Below are 20257 nucleotides of genomic sequence, written 5' to 3'. Positions count from 1 at the left end.
CCAGTGTTCTGTCCACCGTACCACCTAGCTACCTCTGGCTTCCATTAATTCCCAACAAAAATTCCACTTCTACAGAAAGCTTTTCCCAACCCTACCCCCCTTTTAACTGCAGTGCTTTCCCTGTTAATTATTTCCTATTTATCTTGTAGGTAGCTTGTTTGTATATATGGTATTTGTTTACATGTTGTCTCTTCCATTAGTTTGTAAGCTCCTTGAGGGCAGGAACTGTCTTTTGCCTCCTTCTGTATCCCCATCACTTAGCACAGTGCCTTGAATATAGTTGATACACAGTAAATGTGTACTGATTGATTCATTGACTGTGTAGGTATTGCCCAAGCTTAGCACAATGCATAGTATGAGCATATTTTTTTTTCAATTATTCATTTATTTGTTTCAAAGTTTTAAAAGATCCCAAGAGACCTGGTGGGTAATATATTTAGTGTTCTATAGTGGAAGGTGGGCAAATTTTCCTTCTTCTAGTGGGCTGGTTAGCATCTAGTTCATCGTGAGTGGACCCTTTATCAATACTGCTGTCAAGTATAAAGTACACAAAAGAGATTATGGACTTGGGGTGACACATTTTGAGTCTGATCTCTATCTCATCTAGGCTAGAAGTACAGTAAACACTCACACATGTTCTCACTGCTAATCAGCATGGAAGCTTTGACCTTCTTTGTTTCTAACCTGGACCAGTTTGCACCTTCTTAGGCAGCCTGGTGGTCTCCTGTTCCTGGAAGTTCACAATATTGGTGCTAAATTTATTACAGATCCCTGAGCTGCAACTTCGAACTCCCAAGCTCAAGTGATCCATCTGCCTCCATCTTCTCAGTGGCCAGAATTATAGGCATGTGCCACCATGCCCAGCCAAAGACAAATTATCTTATTGAGTATGTAGACTCTTGTTGTTGCTTGTCCTTCATTCTCAAAGAGGACCATGACATCAGGGAGGTGATATCATGACTTGCAGTGAATTGGATTTGAGTTGGGGAGGGCTGTGCAATGTCACCAACCTCACTCTCTCCTCCAGAGCCATGTCGGTCCAGTGACAAGATATACATATTCATACACACACACATACATATACATACATCACTACACATATACATATATACATATATTCATACACACATACATATGTATACACACATACCTATACATACACACACAGATATATATATATATATATATATACAGATATATATATATATACACAGATATATATATACAGATATATATATACAGATATATATATATATATATATATATATATATACACACACACACACACACACACACACACACACACACATACAGAACATTTCTTTCCTTCCCTTAGACTTTCAGAAGCTCAGGAAAATACTAGCCCATCCTGATTCATGCTTTGGGGAATTCCAGCATTGATTATTGTGTAATGTAAAATTCTAAATGTGGGTCCTAATCTGTTCCCCCAGTTTGGGGGGAAACTGACTAAAATCACTGATAAAGCAAGTTTAGGTTTTTAAGCATTTATTGAAAGATAGTAAAAGAAGAGAAAGACTGAGAACAGAATTCCTACAACCTGGCAATCCTATCTTTCCTCAACTCCTCTGTCTATTCCTCTGCTGCCACCATGGGGAAGTCAGGAACCCAAAAGAGACAGTGCTCTCTGCACAGGCTCTCCTTCCTCCTTCCTGTCCCCTCACATAAATGGGAGGTTCTTCAAGCTGGCTGGTTGACTGGGCCAGAAGTTCAAAGTTTTTTTAAATTGTGAGAACCATATTTTTTAAGTACTCTCAAGTACCAGCCAGATGTGCTTAGAATCTAGTCAACTACTAATCCAGTCAAATCAGCCAGTAATCTACTCAGGTGGTCTCCTGAGTATCTGCCAAATCTCATCTATCACATTCCATTATCTTGACAGTTTCCCCCCTTTGTTTCTTCTAGGAACAGGGTTTATCTTAATGAAACACACCCTATACTAACAAACAATATGTAAATAACAATATAGAAAAGGGAGAGAGAAAAATTTTGTCCAGAGGGGCGGTCCCTCATAGAGGGGCTATGCTTTGACATTGCACCTGAGTATCTGCTGAATCTCATGTATCACATTCCATTATCTTGATATTATGTTTGGGGAGATGGTTCAATACCTTCCCTTAACCTGACATTTTCCAAAAAGGAGTTTAGTCTCTCACACTCCAAGTTGCTCAAGAAAGAGTTGATTTACACTCACTGAAACTCTGTTCCAGGGTTCAGCAGGCTTCAGCAAGGGTAAAACTCTAGTGTTGGAGAAGTTTCTGTAAGTTTCCCTGGACCCTTTCTCTAAGCAAGATATGGGGAAAAGATGGAGCCTGGTGGTGGATGCCATCCTTTTTATGTGGGGCAATGAGGGTTAAGTGACTTGCCCAAGGTCACTCAGCTAGTAAGTGTCAAGTGTCTGAGGCCAGATTTGAACTCAGGTCCTCCTGAATCCAGGACCAGTGCTTTATCCACTTCGCCACCTAGCTGCCCCCAGATGCCATCCTTAAAAGGAACCTCAGACAACAGGCTAAGGATAAGACTCCTTAGATGTAGGAAAATTAGTGAGAATCCATTTAGTTTCTGCACCTGAAGAGACAGGAGATAGAATGTGATACACAGCGAAAAGCAAGACCAATTTGGCTATAAATCTTAAATTATTATATAATTGTCATTATCTTCATCCTCATCATTATCATCACTGTACATTGGGGAAAACAGTGGATTAAAATATTTAGCTGATCCTTGGAGGAAGGGTAGACTTGGGATAGTGGAAAGAGGGGAGAAGGAGTTATTCCAGGTGGAAGGGACATCAAAAGCAAAATCTTGTGGCACAGTGGATAAAGCACCATCCCTGGATTCAGGAGGACCTGAGTTCAAATCTGGCCTCAGACACTTGACACGTACTAGCTGTGTGACCCTGGGCAAGTCACTTAATCCTCATTGCCCTGCAATATATATTTATATATAAAATAAGCAAAATCTTGGAGAAAGCAGTAAGTCTGATTTACTCCAGGTAAGTATGGAGATCAGCAAAGATGGAAAAAAGAGGAAATACTCAGCCAGTTATAGGATGTGACATTGAATAGGGGAAGAGGAGGCTGATTGCAGAGATCTTCAAATGGAACTTTGAAGAGTCTGGACCCCATGATGAGGCAATTTGTTAGAAACACTGCTATAACACTGAGAGACATATAACTGAAGAATTTACACAGTGATTTCCAACAGCGTAGGCATTCTTGAGATGCCCAAGAATTTGTCCTCCTCTCTCCTCCCTGGTCTGGGATGTGTAGCAGTCATAATTTGGAAATGCGTTACTTGTAGATTCATTTTATGGAAGATGCAAATACAAGTAGAGACAGATGTGAAAATAGTGTAATTACATTTTCCCAATATTTAAATGAAAAATGAATGAGAAGTGGGAGTAATTTGCATGCCCTATAATTATTCTGCTCTCCACCAAATGTAACCTCCCCAAACTTTATATAAACACCAAGCAGTGTATATGTGTGTGTATATATTTAAATGAAGCATCGGGTGGCATATTTAAAGAAGGACATTGATAAATTCTGTGAACCTTATGAAATGCAGGCACCCTATAAGCTGGGAGTAAGTCACAGTTTTGATTTGGTTGCAAGGTTAAATTATGTGCAGAGGGAGTGGGCAAGGCATCCATGTACAGACATATTCATCTTTGCCTAGATTTTTCCCTTCATCCCCAGTCTCTCCCTCCCAACTACCGAGTCAGGGTTCCATGTGTTACACGAATTGCCTCTCTGGGCCCCAGCTGTCATCCTAACAATGGTTCCTTTAGGACCTAAGCAAGGCAACTTATTACTTCCATACCCCCAAATTCCCTCCCAGGAGGGTATAGGAGCCTGGAGTTTTTGCTTACTCTGTCTTGGTGAGTTTGTGTCACTAAAGAAATAGAAGATTTTTTCCAACTTTTTCTTTATGAAATTCTGAATTTAAAGGCAGCCACATCTGAAACATTCCATATAGTTCCAGAAGCCCTATTTTAGTAAGGACATTGATAATCTGGAGAGTTTCCAAAGAAAGGCAATCAAGATGGTGAGAGGTCTCTGGTTTATGCCATATGAGAACCTAGTGAAAAAAACTGGAAATGTTTAGACTGGAAAATAGAAGAGTTGTCAGAGATATTAGGGGCTGTTTTCAAGTATTTGATAACCTGTCAGCTAGAAAAATGATTAGGGCAGCTAGGTGGCACAGTGGATAAAGCACCAGCCCTGGATTCAGGAGGACCTGAGTTCAAATCCGGCCTCAGACACTTGACACTTACTAGCTGTCTCACCCTGGGCAAGTCACTTAACCCCCATTGCCTTGCAGAAAGAAAGAAAGAAAGAAAGAAAGAAAGAAAGAAAGAAAGAAAGAAAGAAAGAAAGAAAGAAAGAAAGAAAGAAAGAAAGAAAGAAAGAAAGAAAGAAAAAGAAAGAAAGGAAGGAAGGAAGGAAGGAAGGAAGGAAGGAAGGAAGGAAGGAAGGAAGGAAGGAAGGAAGGAAGGAAGGAAGAAGTAAAAGGGATGAGAAAGTGTCTTACACACATGATAAGAGAAAGGGAGGATGGCTTATGGAGATGTGCAAAGGTAAAAGACAGAATTTCAATTTCAGGGAACATCCAGGAGCACAGTTTGACCAAAATGTACAATACATAGAATCAGAATATCATACATTTAGAGCTGGAAGGAATATTAGAGGTAATCAAGGCCAATCCCTTCATTTTTACAGTTAAGTAAACTGAGACCCAGAGAAGATGAATGACTTGCCCAAGATCACACAGCTAGTAAATATTTGAGCTCATTTCTCTAACTCTGAGCCCTAGATTTATATCTACTCTGCCACATAAACAGGGGGTGGGATGATAATATAATTGCCTGGAGATGTTGGTTGGAGCCAGGTTGAGGAGGAACATTAGACCCTTTCCTTGCAACAATCCTGTGAACCTAGTGGCTGATTTATTATATCCTTATTTTACAGATGAGGAAATTGAGGCTGAGAGAAGAATTATCAAGGGTAAGGCCAGGACCAGAACTCAAACCTTCTAATTCAAGGTCTGGCCCTCTTGTTATGATGTCATGCAGCCTCACAAAGTGCATTCATTTATAAATTGTTTTACATGCTAACAAAGCATTTTTCATCCATTGTTCCAAGGATCCATGTCCCAGAGTTCAGGCAAACTGAACTAACTCCCACATGAAGCCTTTCCTAAATCTTCCTTGCCCTCCTACATTTAGCTTATATTTATAACACAGAGAGCTCAACAGTCAAGAATACATGGATCCCAGTACCTATCTCTGCTACATACTGGCTTTGTGCAAATTACTGAATCCCACAGTGTCTCTCGAGTGATTCTCAAAGACCACAGCTTGAGTCACGTTGGTTCAATGAACTTTCTTCACTGACAGTTCCCTATACCAATGAAATAATGGGTCCAGTTTTTTTGTTTGTTTGTTTGTTTGTTTGTTTGTTTTTTAAGTGAGGCAACCGGGATCAAGTGACCTGCCCAGGGTCACACAGTCGACAAGTGTCAACTGTCCGAGGCTGGACCTGAACCCAGGTACTCCTGACTCCAGGGCCAGTGCTCCATCCACTGCACCACCCAGCTGCCCCCCAGTTTTTTTTTTTAATTTCAAATTCACTTATATATGTGCAAGTTGTCTCTCCTGATAAAATATAAACTCCTTGAGTTTAGGAACCTTTTCATTTTTTTTCTTTGTAGTCATAGCACCTAGGATCTTGTACATATTAGGGACTTCAATGAGACTTATGAACAATACTGGATCACTATGTTAATTTTTTTTTTTGCAGAGCAATAAGGGCTAAGTGACTTGCCCAGGGTCACGCAGCTAGTAAGTGTCAAGTGTCTGAGGCCGGATTTGAACTCAGGTCCTCCTGAATCCAGGGCCAGTGCTTTATCCACTGCTCCACCTAGCTGCCCCCATTAAATTGATATAACTTATACTCTACATTAAATTTAAGAAAGTTTAAAAACAGGTTATATATAATAGATTCAATTTCATATGTCATTTTCTTTTTTTAACCTTTGGGATATGAAAATTTCACATCTGTTAATGATTTTCTAGTTCAAAATAAAAAATTTAAATACCTATGTATAAATTAATCATATATATATATATATATATATCACAGTGTTGTTGTGAGGATTGAATGCGGTAATACTTATAAAGTGCTTAGCACAGTGACTAGCACATAGTAGGCACTTGATAAATGTTGTTCCTTCCCCCATACTCACACACACTTTAAATATGGAAGGAGGAATCCTAGCAGTCATCTGGCCCAACCCTTTTATTTTATGAATGGGGAAATTGAGGTCTAGTGGATGGCAGTGATTTGTCCAGGTTACACAGGTTGTAGAGTGGTAGAGCCAAGATTTGAACAGAGATTCTCTCAGAAAGGCTATTGCTTCAAATCTAGTGCCTTCCCCACTGCATATACCACACTGCCTAAATTTCCCCTTTTCAAAGTCCTGCTTCTTTGTCACCCCCTCCCCCACCCCAATGTGTGGAGGAAGAAATAGTACTGGCTTCTGGGATTCATTCTTGTCTTCCCTCCCTAGGTCTAGCCAAGCCCATGGGTCTGGTGGAAGGGCCGGGAGGACTAGGCCAGGGTGGCATGGCAGCCACACTCCGAGATGACAGCCATGAGTCTGAAACCAAATATGAAGAGTATGGTTACAATGCCCAGCTGAGCGACCGGATCTCCCTCGACAGGAGCATCCCAGACTACAGACCCAAAAAGTAAGTGGGAGTCATCACTTTACTCCCTGACTTGGGGAGGGGCAGGGGAGGAAGGGAGAGAAGCCTTAAAGATCAGCCATGAGCCCTTGAGGATCCCTGCTTTCTTATCAGATGGTATTCAACCATATTATGTTGCCAATAACAGATGGTGGGACTCAGGTTAGTGGGTACAGTGACCTGTATCCTCCCAGAAAGATAATTCTGTTTCCAAATCTCTTGCATATTCCTCTATACATTGTACTAATTTCTGTCTCTGTGTATGTTATTTTCCCTTGCTGAAGTATTCTTTTCTTGATTCTTTTCTTCACAAAATTATACACATTATTGAAAACCTGGCTCAAGCCCCTTTTCTCCAGAAAGCCTACCCTGACTACTCCAGACACAACTGTCGTCCCCCTTCCCTGAGTAGTCAATCAAGAAACAAGTATTTATTAAACATCTACTATGTGTTAGATTCTGAGCTAGGTGCTGGAGAGAAGAGAAGAAGGAAGAAGGAAAGGAAAGGAAAGGAAAGGAAAGGAAAGGAAAGGAAAGGAAAGGAAAGGAAAGGAAAGGAAAGGAAAGGAAAGGAAAGGAAAGGAAAGGAAAGGAAAGGAAAGGAAAGGAAAGGAAAGGAAAGGAAAGGAAAGGAAAGGAAAGGAAAGGAAAGGAAAGGAAAGGAAAGGAAAGGGAAGGAAAGGGAAGGGAAGGGAAGGGAAGGGAAGGGAAGGGAAGGGAAGGGAAGGGAAGGGAAGGGAAGGGAAGGGAAGGGAAGGGAAGGGAAGGGAAGGGAAGGGAAGGGAAGGGAAGGGGAAGGGGAAGGGGAAGGGGAAGGGGAAGGGGAAGGGGAAGGGGAAGGGGAAGGGGAAGGGGAAGGGGAAGGGAAGTAGGAAAGGAGGGAGGAAGGACAGAAGGGAGGGAGTGTAATGATTAAAAATATGAGAGACAAAGTTTCTGGGTATTTTAATCATTTTATTAATATTTTGGCAGATTTAATAATCCATTTCTCTCAGACCAAAAAACCTTAATGGTAGTGGGGTCTTCCTTTATATACCCTTCTAATTGTAGGAGGTCCTTCACATAGCAATTAAACCTAATTGGTTGACATGATTTGGAGATATTATATTAAAATGAAGTCTGGGTATTGTAATAATTGGAATGATGCCACCTACTGGAGACTTGCTGTGGGAAAGCTCCGACATGAGGAAAATGCCTCAGAGGGCAAGGCCATGTGGCTTTTCCTTGGCGTCAGGAAATGACGTTTGCTCATGGGTGCTGCCTATCAAGGCTACCAGCCAATCAACTTGAGGAGCCTCCTATTTTCTGGGAGGAGACAGGAAGGAGGAAAGGGAGCCTGCGCAGAGAGCTCTCGCTTTTTTGGGGTTCCAGACTTGATGGTGGTGGTGGCGGCAGAGGACTTCACAGGAAATTTGAGGAAAGATAGGAATGCCAGGCTGTTGGAATTCTGTTCTCAATCTTTTTCTTTCTATTTTTCAATAAACCCTTAAAAACCTAAACTCGTTTTATCAGTGATTTTAGTCAGTTTCCCCCAAAACTGGGGGAACAGATTAGAATCCACATTTAGAATCCTAAATTACACAGTATACATGACTCAGGTCACTCAATTCTTGGTGAAGATGACATCAGAGAAAAAATGTAAATCCCCACTGGAGCTGATCAGGACAAAATAGTTTCCACCTAGGTGTGATTTGTGCACTCTTATCAGTAAAGTCCTTCATCTATCTAAACAAAAAGAACTGTCTCCTCCCAAGGTTCTTTGTAATCTTGGGTTGGGTTTTATCCAGATGAATCCTGCTTTCAAGGAGAACTAACTAGACCTGAGAGAGACAGACAGACAGACAGACAGAGACAGAGAGAGAAAGTATGGGAGGGGGGAGAAAGGACTAAGACAGAACAGGAGATCACTGGATCCCCCAAGATATCAATTATTAAGAATTATTTTTCTATGTTTAATGTTATTATGTGTATATATGTATGTGTATATATGTGTGTGTGTGTGTGTGTGTGTGTGTAACCTATATCAGATTACCTGCTTTCTAGGGGAGGGGGGGGAGGGGAGGGAGGGAGAAAAATCTGAAATTGGAAAGCTCGTATAAGCAAAAGTTGAACTATCTTTACATGTAATGGGAAAAATACTTTATTAATAAAAAAAGAAAAAAAGAATTATTTCTCACAGGAGAAAGGGGAAGAGGAAGGAAAGGAGGGAAGAAGAGAGGAAGGAAGGAAGGAAAGAGAGAGAAAGAAAGGAAGGAAGGAAGGAAGGAAGGAAGGAAGGAAGGAAGGAAGGAAGGAAGGAAGGAAGGAAGGAAGGAAGGAAGGAAGGAAGAAGAAAGAGAGGGAGAGAAGGAGAGAACAAAGTATCTGTTTCCAAAGAACGTACATGCTATCAGATAGAATAAGCTGTATTTTTGAAGTTATTGTCCATTCCACTTTGGGGGTTCTTAATCACCAGCAGTCTTGATTTACCTGACAGGCTGATTGCTTAATCAGTTTGTACATTGTTCTTCAAGTAGACTGTGAGCTTCCTGAGGGTAGGGAATTTGTCACAACTTCTTTGATATCCCTCACTGGTCTGACCCTGTATCAGAGCTGATTACAGCTTGCAAAACTAGCCAGTTACATTTGCCTCTTTTTAAATGACAAACATTGACACATTTTCTTATGTGTTGTTTAGTCATTTCTGTTGTGTCTGACTCTTTGTGACCCAGTTTGGGGGTTTCTTGGCAAAGATACTGAAGTAGTTTGCCATTTCCTTCTCCAGCTCATTTTATGGGTGACAAAACTGAGGCAAATAGGGTTAAGTGACTTGCCCAGGATCATATAGCTAGTAAGTATTTGAAGCCAGATTTGAATTCAAGAAAATGAGTCTCTCTGACTTCAGGCCTGGCACTCTATCCACTGTACCACCTAGCTGCCCATTTTCATATGTAAATAACATTAAAAAGAGGATATGAAATTTTGAGTTTTATTGCAGACAGGTTATACATATTTTTGCCTTTTAACAATTTTAATTTATTTTTAAACATTCTTCCCTTTTAAAATTTTGAGCTCCACATTCTCTTCCACCATTCCACTCAGTCTCAAACCCACTAAGAAAGTAAACAATATATCAATCATACATGTGAAATCATGCAAAACATAATTTCATATTAGCTATACCCCCACATACAAAGCAAAAAAAAACCCTAATAAAGATAGCAAGAAAAGTATATTAGAATTTGCTCTCAGAGTTCATCAGTTCTTTCTCTGGAGTTTAGATAGCATTGTTTTCATCATGAGTCCTTTGAAATTGTATCGGATCATTGTATTGATCTAAGTAGACAAGTCTTTCATAGATGATCATCGCTTCAACATTGCTATTACTGTGCACAATGATCTCTGAGTTCTCACTTCACTTTGCATCAGTTCATATAGGTCTTGCCATGTTGCTCTTTTTTCTGAAACCACCTCCCCTCATCATTTCTTACAGTACAGTAGTACTTCATCACAATCATATGCCACAACTTGTTTAGCCATTACCCAATTGATGAACATGCCCTTATTTTCCAATTCTTTGCAACCACAAAAAGAGCTACTATAAATATTTTTATAGATATTGGGCATCTTCCTTTTTCCTTGATCTCTTTGGGATACACAATATCACCAGCATTTTATTAGTTTACCCATTTTTCCCTCATCCCCTCCAACATTTGTCATTTCTGATAGGTATGAGGTGGTACCTCAGAGTTGGTTTAATTTCCATTTTTCAAATAAATAGTGTTTTAGAGCATTTTTTCATATGACTACAGATCACTTTGATGTCTTCTTCTGAAATGCCTGTTTATATCCTTTGACCAGTTATCAATTGAGAAATGGCTTTTAGTTTTTTAAATTTGACTCAGTTCCATATTCAATATATATTTGAGAAATGAGGTCTATATCACAGAAACTTGCAGCAAAAATTTCTTAAACTATTTCATTGTTTGTGGTACCTTTTAGCATAATGTAGTTTGCCTGATTATCTCTTTTAATTAGGTCTATTTTTGCTTTTGCTTCATCTAAGATCATGATTGCTACCCCTGCCTTTTTTACTTCAGCTGAAGCATATTAGATTCTGCTCCAGCCCTTTATTTTAACTCTCTGTGTGTTCTTCGGTTTCAAGTGTGTCTCTTGTAAACAGCATTATTGGATTCTGACTTCTAATTCATTCTGCTATCTGCTTCCATTTTATGGGTGAGCTCATCCCATTTACATTCATAATTATGATTACTGTGTATTTCCCTTCATCTCATTTTCTTCTCTCTGTCTCTTCTCAAAAGTCCATTTTGCTTCTCACTACTGCCTCTCTTAATCATTGCCTCCTTTCCCTTATCCCCTTCCCTTCATATTTCCACATTGTATAAGCTACATTTCTATACACAACTCTGTGTGTATATATATATTATGTATAAATATATGTATATGTGTATATACACATATATAGATATACATACACACACACACATATATATATACACACATATACAAAAGTTCTTCCCTCTTTGAACCAATTCCCATGAGAATGAAATTCAACCATTGCCACCCATCCCTATTTCCTCTTCCATTGTAAAAATCTCTTCCTTGTGTACTTCTTTATATGAAAAAATTTCTCCATTCTACCTCTCCCTTCCTCCTTCTCTCAGTGCACCTCTCTTTCTCACCCTTTCATTTTTGCGGGGGAGATCCTTTCAACATAATTGACTCACACCCATGCCTTCTATCTATGTAAACTCCTTTTAACTACCCAACAATACTAAAGCTCTTAGGAGTTGTATGTATCATCTTCCCATATAGAAGTATAGACAGTTTAACTTTACTGAGTCCCTTATTATATACTCTTTCATATTTACCTTTTTATGTTTCCCTTGAGTTTTCTTTTGAATGTCAAATTTTCTATTCAACTCTGTTATTTTCATCAGTAATGCTTGGGGGCAGCTAGGTGGAACAGTAGATTGAGGAGGACCTGAGTTCAAATCCAGATTCAGACACTTGATACTTACTAGCTGTGTGACCCTGGGCAAGTCACTTAACCCTCATTGCCCCACCAAAAAAAAAAAAAAGAAAGAAAGAAAAAGAGGAATGCTTGAAAGTTTTCTATTTCATTATATATCCATTTTCCCCTGAAGGATTACACTCTGTCTTGGTAGGTAGGTTATTCTTGGTTGTAATCCTAGCTCCTTTGCCTTCCAGAATGTCATATTCTAAACCCTCTGCTCCTTTAACATGGAACCCACTAAATCTTGTGTGATCCTTACTATGGCTCCACAATACTTGAATTGGGGTTTTTTTTGGATGCTTGCAATATTTTCTCCTTGACCTTGGAGCTCTGGAATTTGGTTATAATATTCCTGGGAGTTTTCATTTTGTGATCTCTTTCAGGAAGTGATTGGTGGTTTCTTTAAATCTTTATTTTACCTTCTGGATTTAAGATATCAGGGCAATTTTCCTTGATAATTTCTTGAAATATGAATCTTGCTCCTTTTTATGGCTTTCAGGTAGTCCAATAATTCTTCAATCATTTCCCCTCAATCTATTTTCCAGGTCAGTTGTTTTTCTGTTGAGATATTTCACATTTTCATTTTTTTTCATTCTTTTAACTTTGTTTTATTCTTTTGTGATGTTTTTTATAGTCATTAGCTTCCATTTGGCCAATTTTAATTTTTAAGGAATTATTTTCTTCATTGAACTTTTGTATTTCTTTTTCCATTTGGCCAATTTGGCTTTTTAAGGAGGTTTTTTTCTTCAGTGAATTTTTGTTCCTCTTTTACCAAGCTATTAATTCTCTTTCCATATCTTTCTTGAATCACTCTCATTTATTTCTCCATCTTTCCTACCACTCTCATCCCTTTAACTCTTCCAGGAATTCTTGTTTTGGGTACAATTGGCATTTTTCTTTGAGGCTTTTTGGTAGCTGTTTTCCTAGTCTTCCCTGCCATCATATTAGCTTTTTGTGGTCAAATTATTTTTGTTGTTGTTCTTATTTGCTTATTTTTCCAAACTATTTCTTGACTTTAAACTGTATGTTAAAGTTGGGCTCTGTTCACCTGGGGGTGGAGAGGCACTGACCCAAACTTTGGGCTTTTTCATGCTATTGTTTTTGGAGCTAGTTCTGGGGGCCTGCAAGTTTTTGGTGCTTTCAAGGTGGTATGATCCTGGAAGAGGTGTGGTTACTGTTCTTCTGCTCTGTGTTCTGTACTTCTGATGTACTCTGTACATCATAAAAAAGAGGCAAGATTCATATTTTTTAAATTATCAAGGAATATTGCCCTGATATCTAGGAAGGACACCTGGTCCCCTGCAGTCACAAGTGCTAGTATTCCTCTTTGCTTTGGAACTGTGACCAGGCTCCTTGCAACCTTGTGACCACCAAAACTCCTCTTTGTCCTGGAACTCTGACCTAGCAGTGTGTAGGGGAAATAGAGTTGACAATCAGTATCAGTAATACTAGCAAAGGTCTCCTGTGACCTCTTTCTAACCAGTTGTCTGATCACCCTTACCATCTCTGGGCTGAGAGCTACTAAAGATGCTACTGCTGCAGCTGATGTTGCCACTGTTGCATGTATGGGCTCTGGAAAGGTCTGCATCTGGGTGTCAGACTTCTGCCAACCTCTTAAGTTTTTTTTAGGATGGAAAAATGTCTCTCACTGAACTTTTGTTGACTCAGCTGCTCCAAAATTTGATTTTAAAGTTATTTGGGGGAAAATAAAGTTGTTTGGAGGGGAATATTGAGAGACTTCAGCTGGGTGACTGCCTCCAATCCACCCTCTTGGCTCTGTCTACAGACAAGTTATATATTTAAGAACATAATAAATTCAATTTGCTAATTTCTAAACTGTCCTTCTGAACTTCTTTCTGTTCTCTTTAGTGAAGGTTTTTTTTTTTTTTAGTTCTTCAATTACATTTTTTCTCCCTCCTTTTCCTAAGTTTACCTCAGTTCTTTCACTGCCTATCAGCTAGGAAGTTTATCAGTTCTGAAAGAATGAGATCTTAACATTTGTTAGCATAGAAAGTTCTGCTCATCCCTGGAGGGTAGAAGGAGGAGCACACAGTGGAATATTTAGAGAGTTAGATTTAGGCTTGGCAGAAGCATCACTGACAATTAGAGCTGTCCAAAAGTCAGGTGGGTGGTCCCAGGAGGCAATGATTTCCCTATCACTGGACACCTTTGAGCAGAGGCTAAATGACAGCACTGGAACTAGGACAGGATGACCAGAACCTTATGCAGGGCACCAACACTTAGAGGATGTAGATAGCATTTACTCTATCCCTCAGCAGCTAAGGAATAATTGAGCTTTGCACCTAGTTAGCAAGTATAATCGCTGAAAATAGGAAGTTGCTAAATGCCATGCTTCCATTTTCCCTCCCCACCATCCCTAAGATGTGTGTCCCCAAGTGAGTTTTGCCTTGGGCCATCTTTACTCTGCTCTCTCTTCCTGGGTGAAATCATCCCAAGGGATGACCTATAGTGTTATATTATCTCCTCCTATAGAGGCTGGTGTCTTACGGTCCCTATCCCCACTCCAGAATTTTGTGTTCTGGGGTCCCTAGGTCCTTCCCTGGTGTCTTGTATCCTAGGATCTCTTCTCCCTTAACTGAGTTTGTTTGAAAAAGCTTATTCAAAGGCATATTTTGTGAAGTTTGCTTCAGGTGTCAAAATTATTCATTACAACTTTGCTGAAAGATCACTTGCTATTTTAAAGGCTATTGGGGACTAGATGACCTCTGAGAGTCTGTGATTCCCAATGATGTTTATATATGGAGCTTATTTAAAATAAGGGGTGACTATTCAAATGAAAGCTATGTTACATCAAGTGAAATGTTAAACTGGGTGGGGTATATTTGTTAAATATGTTTGACAGTGTCACATATGATGTAATTTCCAAACAAAAGAAAGATTTTCTCCTGTTTGAGAATGGAATTTCTCTAATTCCCACCAAACTCTACAACACTATAAAACTCAGTCAAATCCATGGCAACAAGAGACATCAACATAACCATCCACACTAATAAAACAAAGTGGATGAGTTATGTTGTCCAAACTATATATAGCTGAATGGGTGGCTCATCAAGTTAGTCCACTAATACTAGTTCTATGGGAAAGGATCTGGGCCCAAAATAAAAGAGGGAAAAAGAGAAGATTGGGTTGATCACATTAGGGAAAGTGGACAGTACTTTCAGTCAACCATCCAATAAGGAATTATTAAACCCCTACCACATGTCAGGTACAAAGGATGCCTCAGTGCTAAGCAATGAGGATACAAAGAAAGAGAAAACACTGTCACTGTCCTCAAGGAGCTCATTTTCTAGTATGGAGACAACATGTAAACAACTATGTACAAACAAGCTATATACACAATAAATTGGGGATAATCAAAAAAGGGTAGAAGGCACTAGTATTAAGGGGAATTGAGAAAGACTTCTTGCAGAAGATGGAATTTTAGACCTGAAAAAAATCAGGGAAGCCAAGAGATGGAGATGAGTAAGTATAGAATTTTAGGCCTGTGACAAACAGTAAAAATGCACAGATTAGGGAAAGGTGATCAGTGTTATTGGACTGAAGTGTATGGAGGGTGGGGAGTGGTGCAGCATGGCAAAAAGGTATAAGAAGACTGAAAAGGTGTGAGGAAGGGCAGATTATAAAGGACTTTGAATGCCAAAAAGAGAATTTTATCTTCAATCTCAATTATGTTCACTGCAACAATAACCCACTTTTTAAATACCAATATGCCCAGTAATGTTAAATAACAGCAAGTCCTAATATAATACAATTCCAAAAGAACTAAAATGCCAAATTACCGAAGATAATGACAAGATGCCTAGGAAGCACAAGCTGGTTGCAATTTGTTCCCAAGGCATATGATTTGCTCCAAAACCCATATGTAGAAATGTTTCTGCCTGGGGCAAAAAGAGTTTAGTGAGTGACAAATAGAAGAGTATGACTTGGTGAGCCCTTTCACCTGAGCCCTTGTGGAGTTTGGAAGGGAAAGCCCAGGGATGATTATCTGGGTAGTGGTTAAGGTCTAGAAGAAGTTGGGAGGGACAGTGATTGCTGAAGGGAGAAAGCATGCCCTCTCATGCCATTGCCCTAGGGTAAAGCTCCATCCACCCTATGTTAGTTATAGCTCTGCTGGTACACAATAAGTGGTAGAGAAGGCATTTTCATAGACAAGTGCCACCAGAAAACATTGTTTAATCCTGCGGCAAGAAGCAAAAGGTGACCAGCCCTTACCTTCCATTAATATATTAAGGGGAGGGGGGGCAGCTAGGTGGCATAGTAGAAAAAACACTGTCCCTGGATTCAGGAGGACCTGAGTTCAAATCCAGTCTCAGACACTTGACACTTACTAGCTGTGTGACCCTGGGCAAGTCACTTAACCCTCATTGCCCTACTCCCCCTCCAAAGATATTAATAGACCCAGGAGAACTTTGAATATACACATACATACATGCACACATACATGTATATATGACAATACTACACTATACACATGCATATACATGTATGTAATGTACATATAGAGGTATATATTATATATACATGTACTCATTCATCTGTATATGTACATATATGCATGCATTTATATGCCCATGTATATGTGTTTGCAAAATGGAAAGAACAGAACAGCACCATGGATGGATGCCTTGATACTGATACAATTATGGATGCAACAAAATATTAAAAGATTTCTATCTATGTGACTTGTCATGTAGCATAATACTAAGAATATTGAATCTGGAGTTGAGAGATCTAGAACCCTGACTTAGATACTGGCTGTCTGTGTAAGCCTGGGAAAGTCAAGATTAATGGGTCCTAGATGCAGAGCTGGAAACGACCTTAGAATCTATCTTTTTTTTTTTTTTTGATGGGACTATGAGGGTTAAGTGACTTGCCCAGAGTCACACAGCTAGTAAGTGTCAAGTGTCTGGGGCCAGATTTGAACTCAGGTCCTCCTGAATCCAGGATTGGTGCTTTATCTACTGCACCACCTAGCTACCCGCCCCCCCAAGAGTCTATGTAATCCTATCCCCTTATTTTACAGTTGAGAAATTGAGGCCAAAGAGAAGTGACTTGCCCCAAATCACATGTGTTGTTAAGTGGCAAAAGAGGATTTGAAATCAAGTCCTCTGACACCCAATCTATAGGTCACTTATTTTTTCAGAGCCTTGATTTCCTCTTCTGTAAAATGGAGGTAATAATACTCATTCCACCTACCTCACAGGGCTCTTATGATAAAATTACTTTACGAAGAGTCATGAATCAGGTACGCAAGGTTGCCACGCAGTGGAAATGACCGCTAGTCTTACCTCCTCACTACACAGGTCTGAATCGCTTACTAATTTCCCATAATTATCTCCTGCTTGAAAGCCTCCCTGGGGTTCCTTAAGGGAGATGAAACTCAAATAAAGTACCTTATTAAGCAGGTTCATAAGCACTTTAATAAAGTTTAACCAAGCATGGCTTCTGAGCTCTGGGAGGGAGTGGGAGGCAGATTCTGTAAAGTTCCCTCCATTGGTTTAGACAGTTGGAAACCAGACCCAGGAGATGGAAACTAGGAGAAAGATGAGCTCTAGTTGGCAGTGTGTCCTGGGCAGGAGCCCAAAGCTCAGGAGAGATTGAGTGATAACAAAACCACAGTCCTAGGGGCCACTCACAACATAGGGATCATGTCCAAGTTTCCTAATCTCACAGATCACTTTTCAACGAAGAGGGTGAATGAGGTTATGTAAATAGAACATTGGCTCTGCAGCCAGAGCAGCTGAGTTCAAATCTTGCCTCTGAGGCTTATTACCTGTGTCCCCTTGGGCAAACGAACAATCTCCCCGGGCCTCAGTTTGCTCATCTGTAAAATGAGCAACTTGGACTGGATAGTTGCTGAAGTTCCTACCAATTCTTCATCTATGATCCTAATGATACCAATTCATGTGTTTATACTTTACAAAGAACAATTGTGCCCATGATCTTGTTTGAAGGAAAATTCTAGGACACAGTTAGGTATCTAGATCATACCTGATTAACTCCATTATGCAAAAGAGTAAGCATAGTAGAGTGTAAAGAATAATGAGCTTAGTGTCAGAAGACCTCCGTTCAATTTTTTCAATTAATTTCTTTGATGAACAAAAATTGATTTTCTTTTCTTCCAACCCACATCTTATTAACAAATAATAACAAATTGGGTCCTAATTTCAGATTTTCTACTCACCAGCCTGGTGTCCTCAGGCAATGCATCTGGGGGCACATGGTCTGGTAAAGAGAACCAAAGTAGACTCTGAGATTGTTGTTTAGTCATTTCTATCTGACTCTTTGAGAGCCAATTTGGGGTCATCTTGGCCGAAATCCTGGAGTGGTTTGCCATTTCCTTCTCTGGATCATTTTACAGATGAGGAAACTGAGGCAAACAGGGTGAAGTGACTTGCCCAGGGTCCCACAGCTAGTAAGTGCCTGAGGCTGGATTTGAACTCAAGGAGTCTTCCTGATTCCAAGCCCACAGCTCTAATTCACTCTTCCACCTAGCCCTAGCCTGAGGACTGGAGTTCAAATACTGAATCTCCTGCTTACTTCCTATGTGACCTTAGTCAAGTCAGTTTTCTCATTTATAAAATGAGGTGGGAGAACTAGATGACCCTTAGGGACCCTTCCAGTTCTCAATGATAAATCTATTCACTCTCCTTGCTAGGCTTCACTCCCCTCATCTATATAATGTGGGGATTGGGCCAGATGCCCTGAGGTCTCTAAAGTCCCTTTGAGCTAGATAAATTTATGATCTCAAAGTGAAGTGAAATGGAATTGGAAATGGGAAATGGAATTAGTGTAGTAGAGTAGCTAATAATAATAATATTGTCACAATTATATAGTTGATTAAGATCTGCAAAACACTTTGCATAATCTCTTGTCATATATAACATCTCACTTGAGTCTCACAATAACCATGGAGGAAGGTGCTATTATCTCCATTTTATATAGATCAGGAAACTGAGGTTCAGAGAAGTTAAATAGATCAGTCACCTGCTAAATCCCCTAACTTCTCTAAACCTCAGTTACCTCATCTGTTTAGCCCAGCATTATTCAACCAAGAAGTATCTAAGGCAAGATTTGAATTCGGGTCCTCTAATTCCACAGCTACTGCTCTGTCTACTAATCCATGCAGTCTCTTCTGAATTTAAGAAAACTCCCATCAGACCCTAGCTTAATCTCTCAAAGCCTCAGTTTCCTCATCTGTAACATGGGGAAATAGTGTTATAGTGCCTATCTCATGGGGTTATTGCAAGACTCATATGAAGTATGAATATCCAAACACTACAAAATATCAGTTATATTATCAGGGAAATGAGACTTTGTTGTTGGGGTACTCTGGCAAGTGGGAAATACCAGTTCTTGCCTTTTCATGTTTTTTTGTTTGTTTGTTTCTGGTACTTTCTCAAGGATTTCAGAGTCAAAGGATAATTTGTACGATGTGGCCCTAGTTAGTAGATTGGGGAGGAAAAAGTGTGTGTGTGTTTATGTGCATGTGTGTATGTGTACACACATATTGTTGTTTCTGTCATGTCTGACTCTTCATGACCCCATTTGGGGTTTTCTTGACAAAGATACTGGAGCGGTTTGCCATTTCCTTCTCCAGGTCATTTTACAGATAAGGGAACAAAGAAAACAAGGTTAAGTGACCTGCCCAGAGTCACACAGCTAGAAAGTATCTGAGGTCAGATTTGAACACATGAGGATGAGTCTTCCTGATTCCAAGCACAATGATCTATCCACTATGCCACCTAGATGCCCATACACACAAATAAACATATGTATATATGATATACACATGTATATGTATTTTTTAACTTACTCAAAAAGATTCATAAGGAAGTGTTAACTAGGGGCACATGTGGGTAGAGAACTAGGTTTTGAATAATGAATGAAGGAATACATGCATGGAATTTGGTCATTCTAACTTGACTAAGAGAAAAGATGGGGACCGTTGCTTAGAAGAGGAAGTCAGAAAGTCTTGGCAGCAGACTAAGGGGTGGTTCTTCTGAGTGTCACGTAAGTGGGTATGTAGATCCAAAGAACCAAACAGCTGGAAATGTACTAACTATCATGGAGACATATTAACCTGTACCACATCATTACAAAAGAACTATAACATTTCGTTTTAAAAATGGCAGCAGGTGAAGCAGCTAGGTGGCACAGTGGATAGAACATCAGCCCTGGCATCAGGAGGACTTGAGTTCAAATACAGCCTCAGGCAATTGACACTTACTAGCTGTGTGACCCTGGGCAAACTACTTAACCACAGTTGCCTCACAAAAAACTTATAAAAAAATTAAAATTTTAAAAATGGCTCCAGGAGTGAGGAGGTAGCAGAAATGAATGCATTGGGAGCAGAATGGATGGAGCCTCAAGGCTACAAGGTGATCAAAAGATTGGGGGAGAACAAACAGCATACAGTCTATTTTTCTTGGAAGCTTTAGATATAGGGG

At 39.7% G+C, this 20257-nt stretch overlaps 1 protein-coding gene across 1 annotated transcript in view; it reads left to right on the top strand.

The window, feature by feature from the left end:
- GALNT9 (polypeptide N-acetylgalactosaminyltransferase 9) overlaps positions 1–20257 on the top strand; it is a 307798-nt gene that overhangs the window by 77519 nt on the left and 210022 nt on the right. The window contains exon 2 of the mRNA XM_043977028.1: positions 6592–6772. Within this exon, the coding sequence (XP_043832963.1) occupies positions 6592–6772 (181 nt within the window). The remainder of the gene's footprint in view (positions 1–6591; positions 6773–20257) is intronic.

The sequence above is a fragment of the Dromiciops gliroides genome, chromosome 1 (genome assembly GCF_019393635.1).
Source record: "Dromiciops gliroides isolate mDroGli1 chromosome 1, mDroGli1.pri, whole genome shotgun sequence".
Classification (NCBI taxonomy): Eukaryota; Metazoa; Chordata; class Mammalia; order Microbiotheria; family Microbiotheriidae; genus Dromiciops; species Dromiciops gliroides.
Note: the sequence above shows the minus strand (reverse complement) of the source record. Positions and strands in the feature narration are given on the sequence as shown.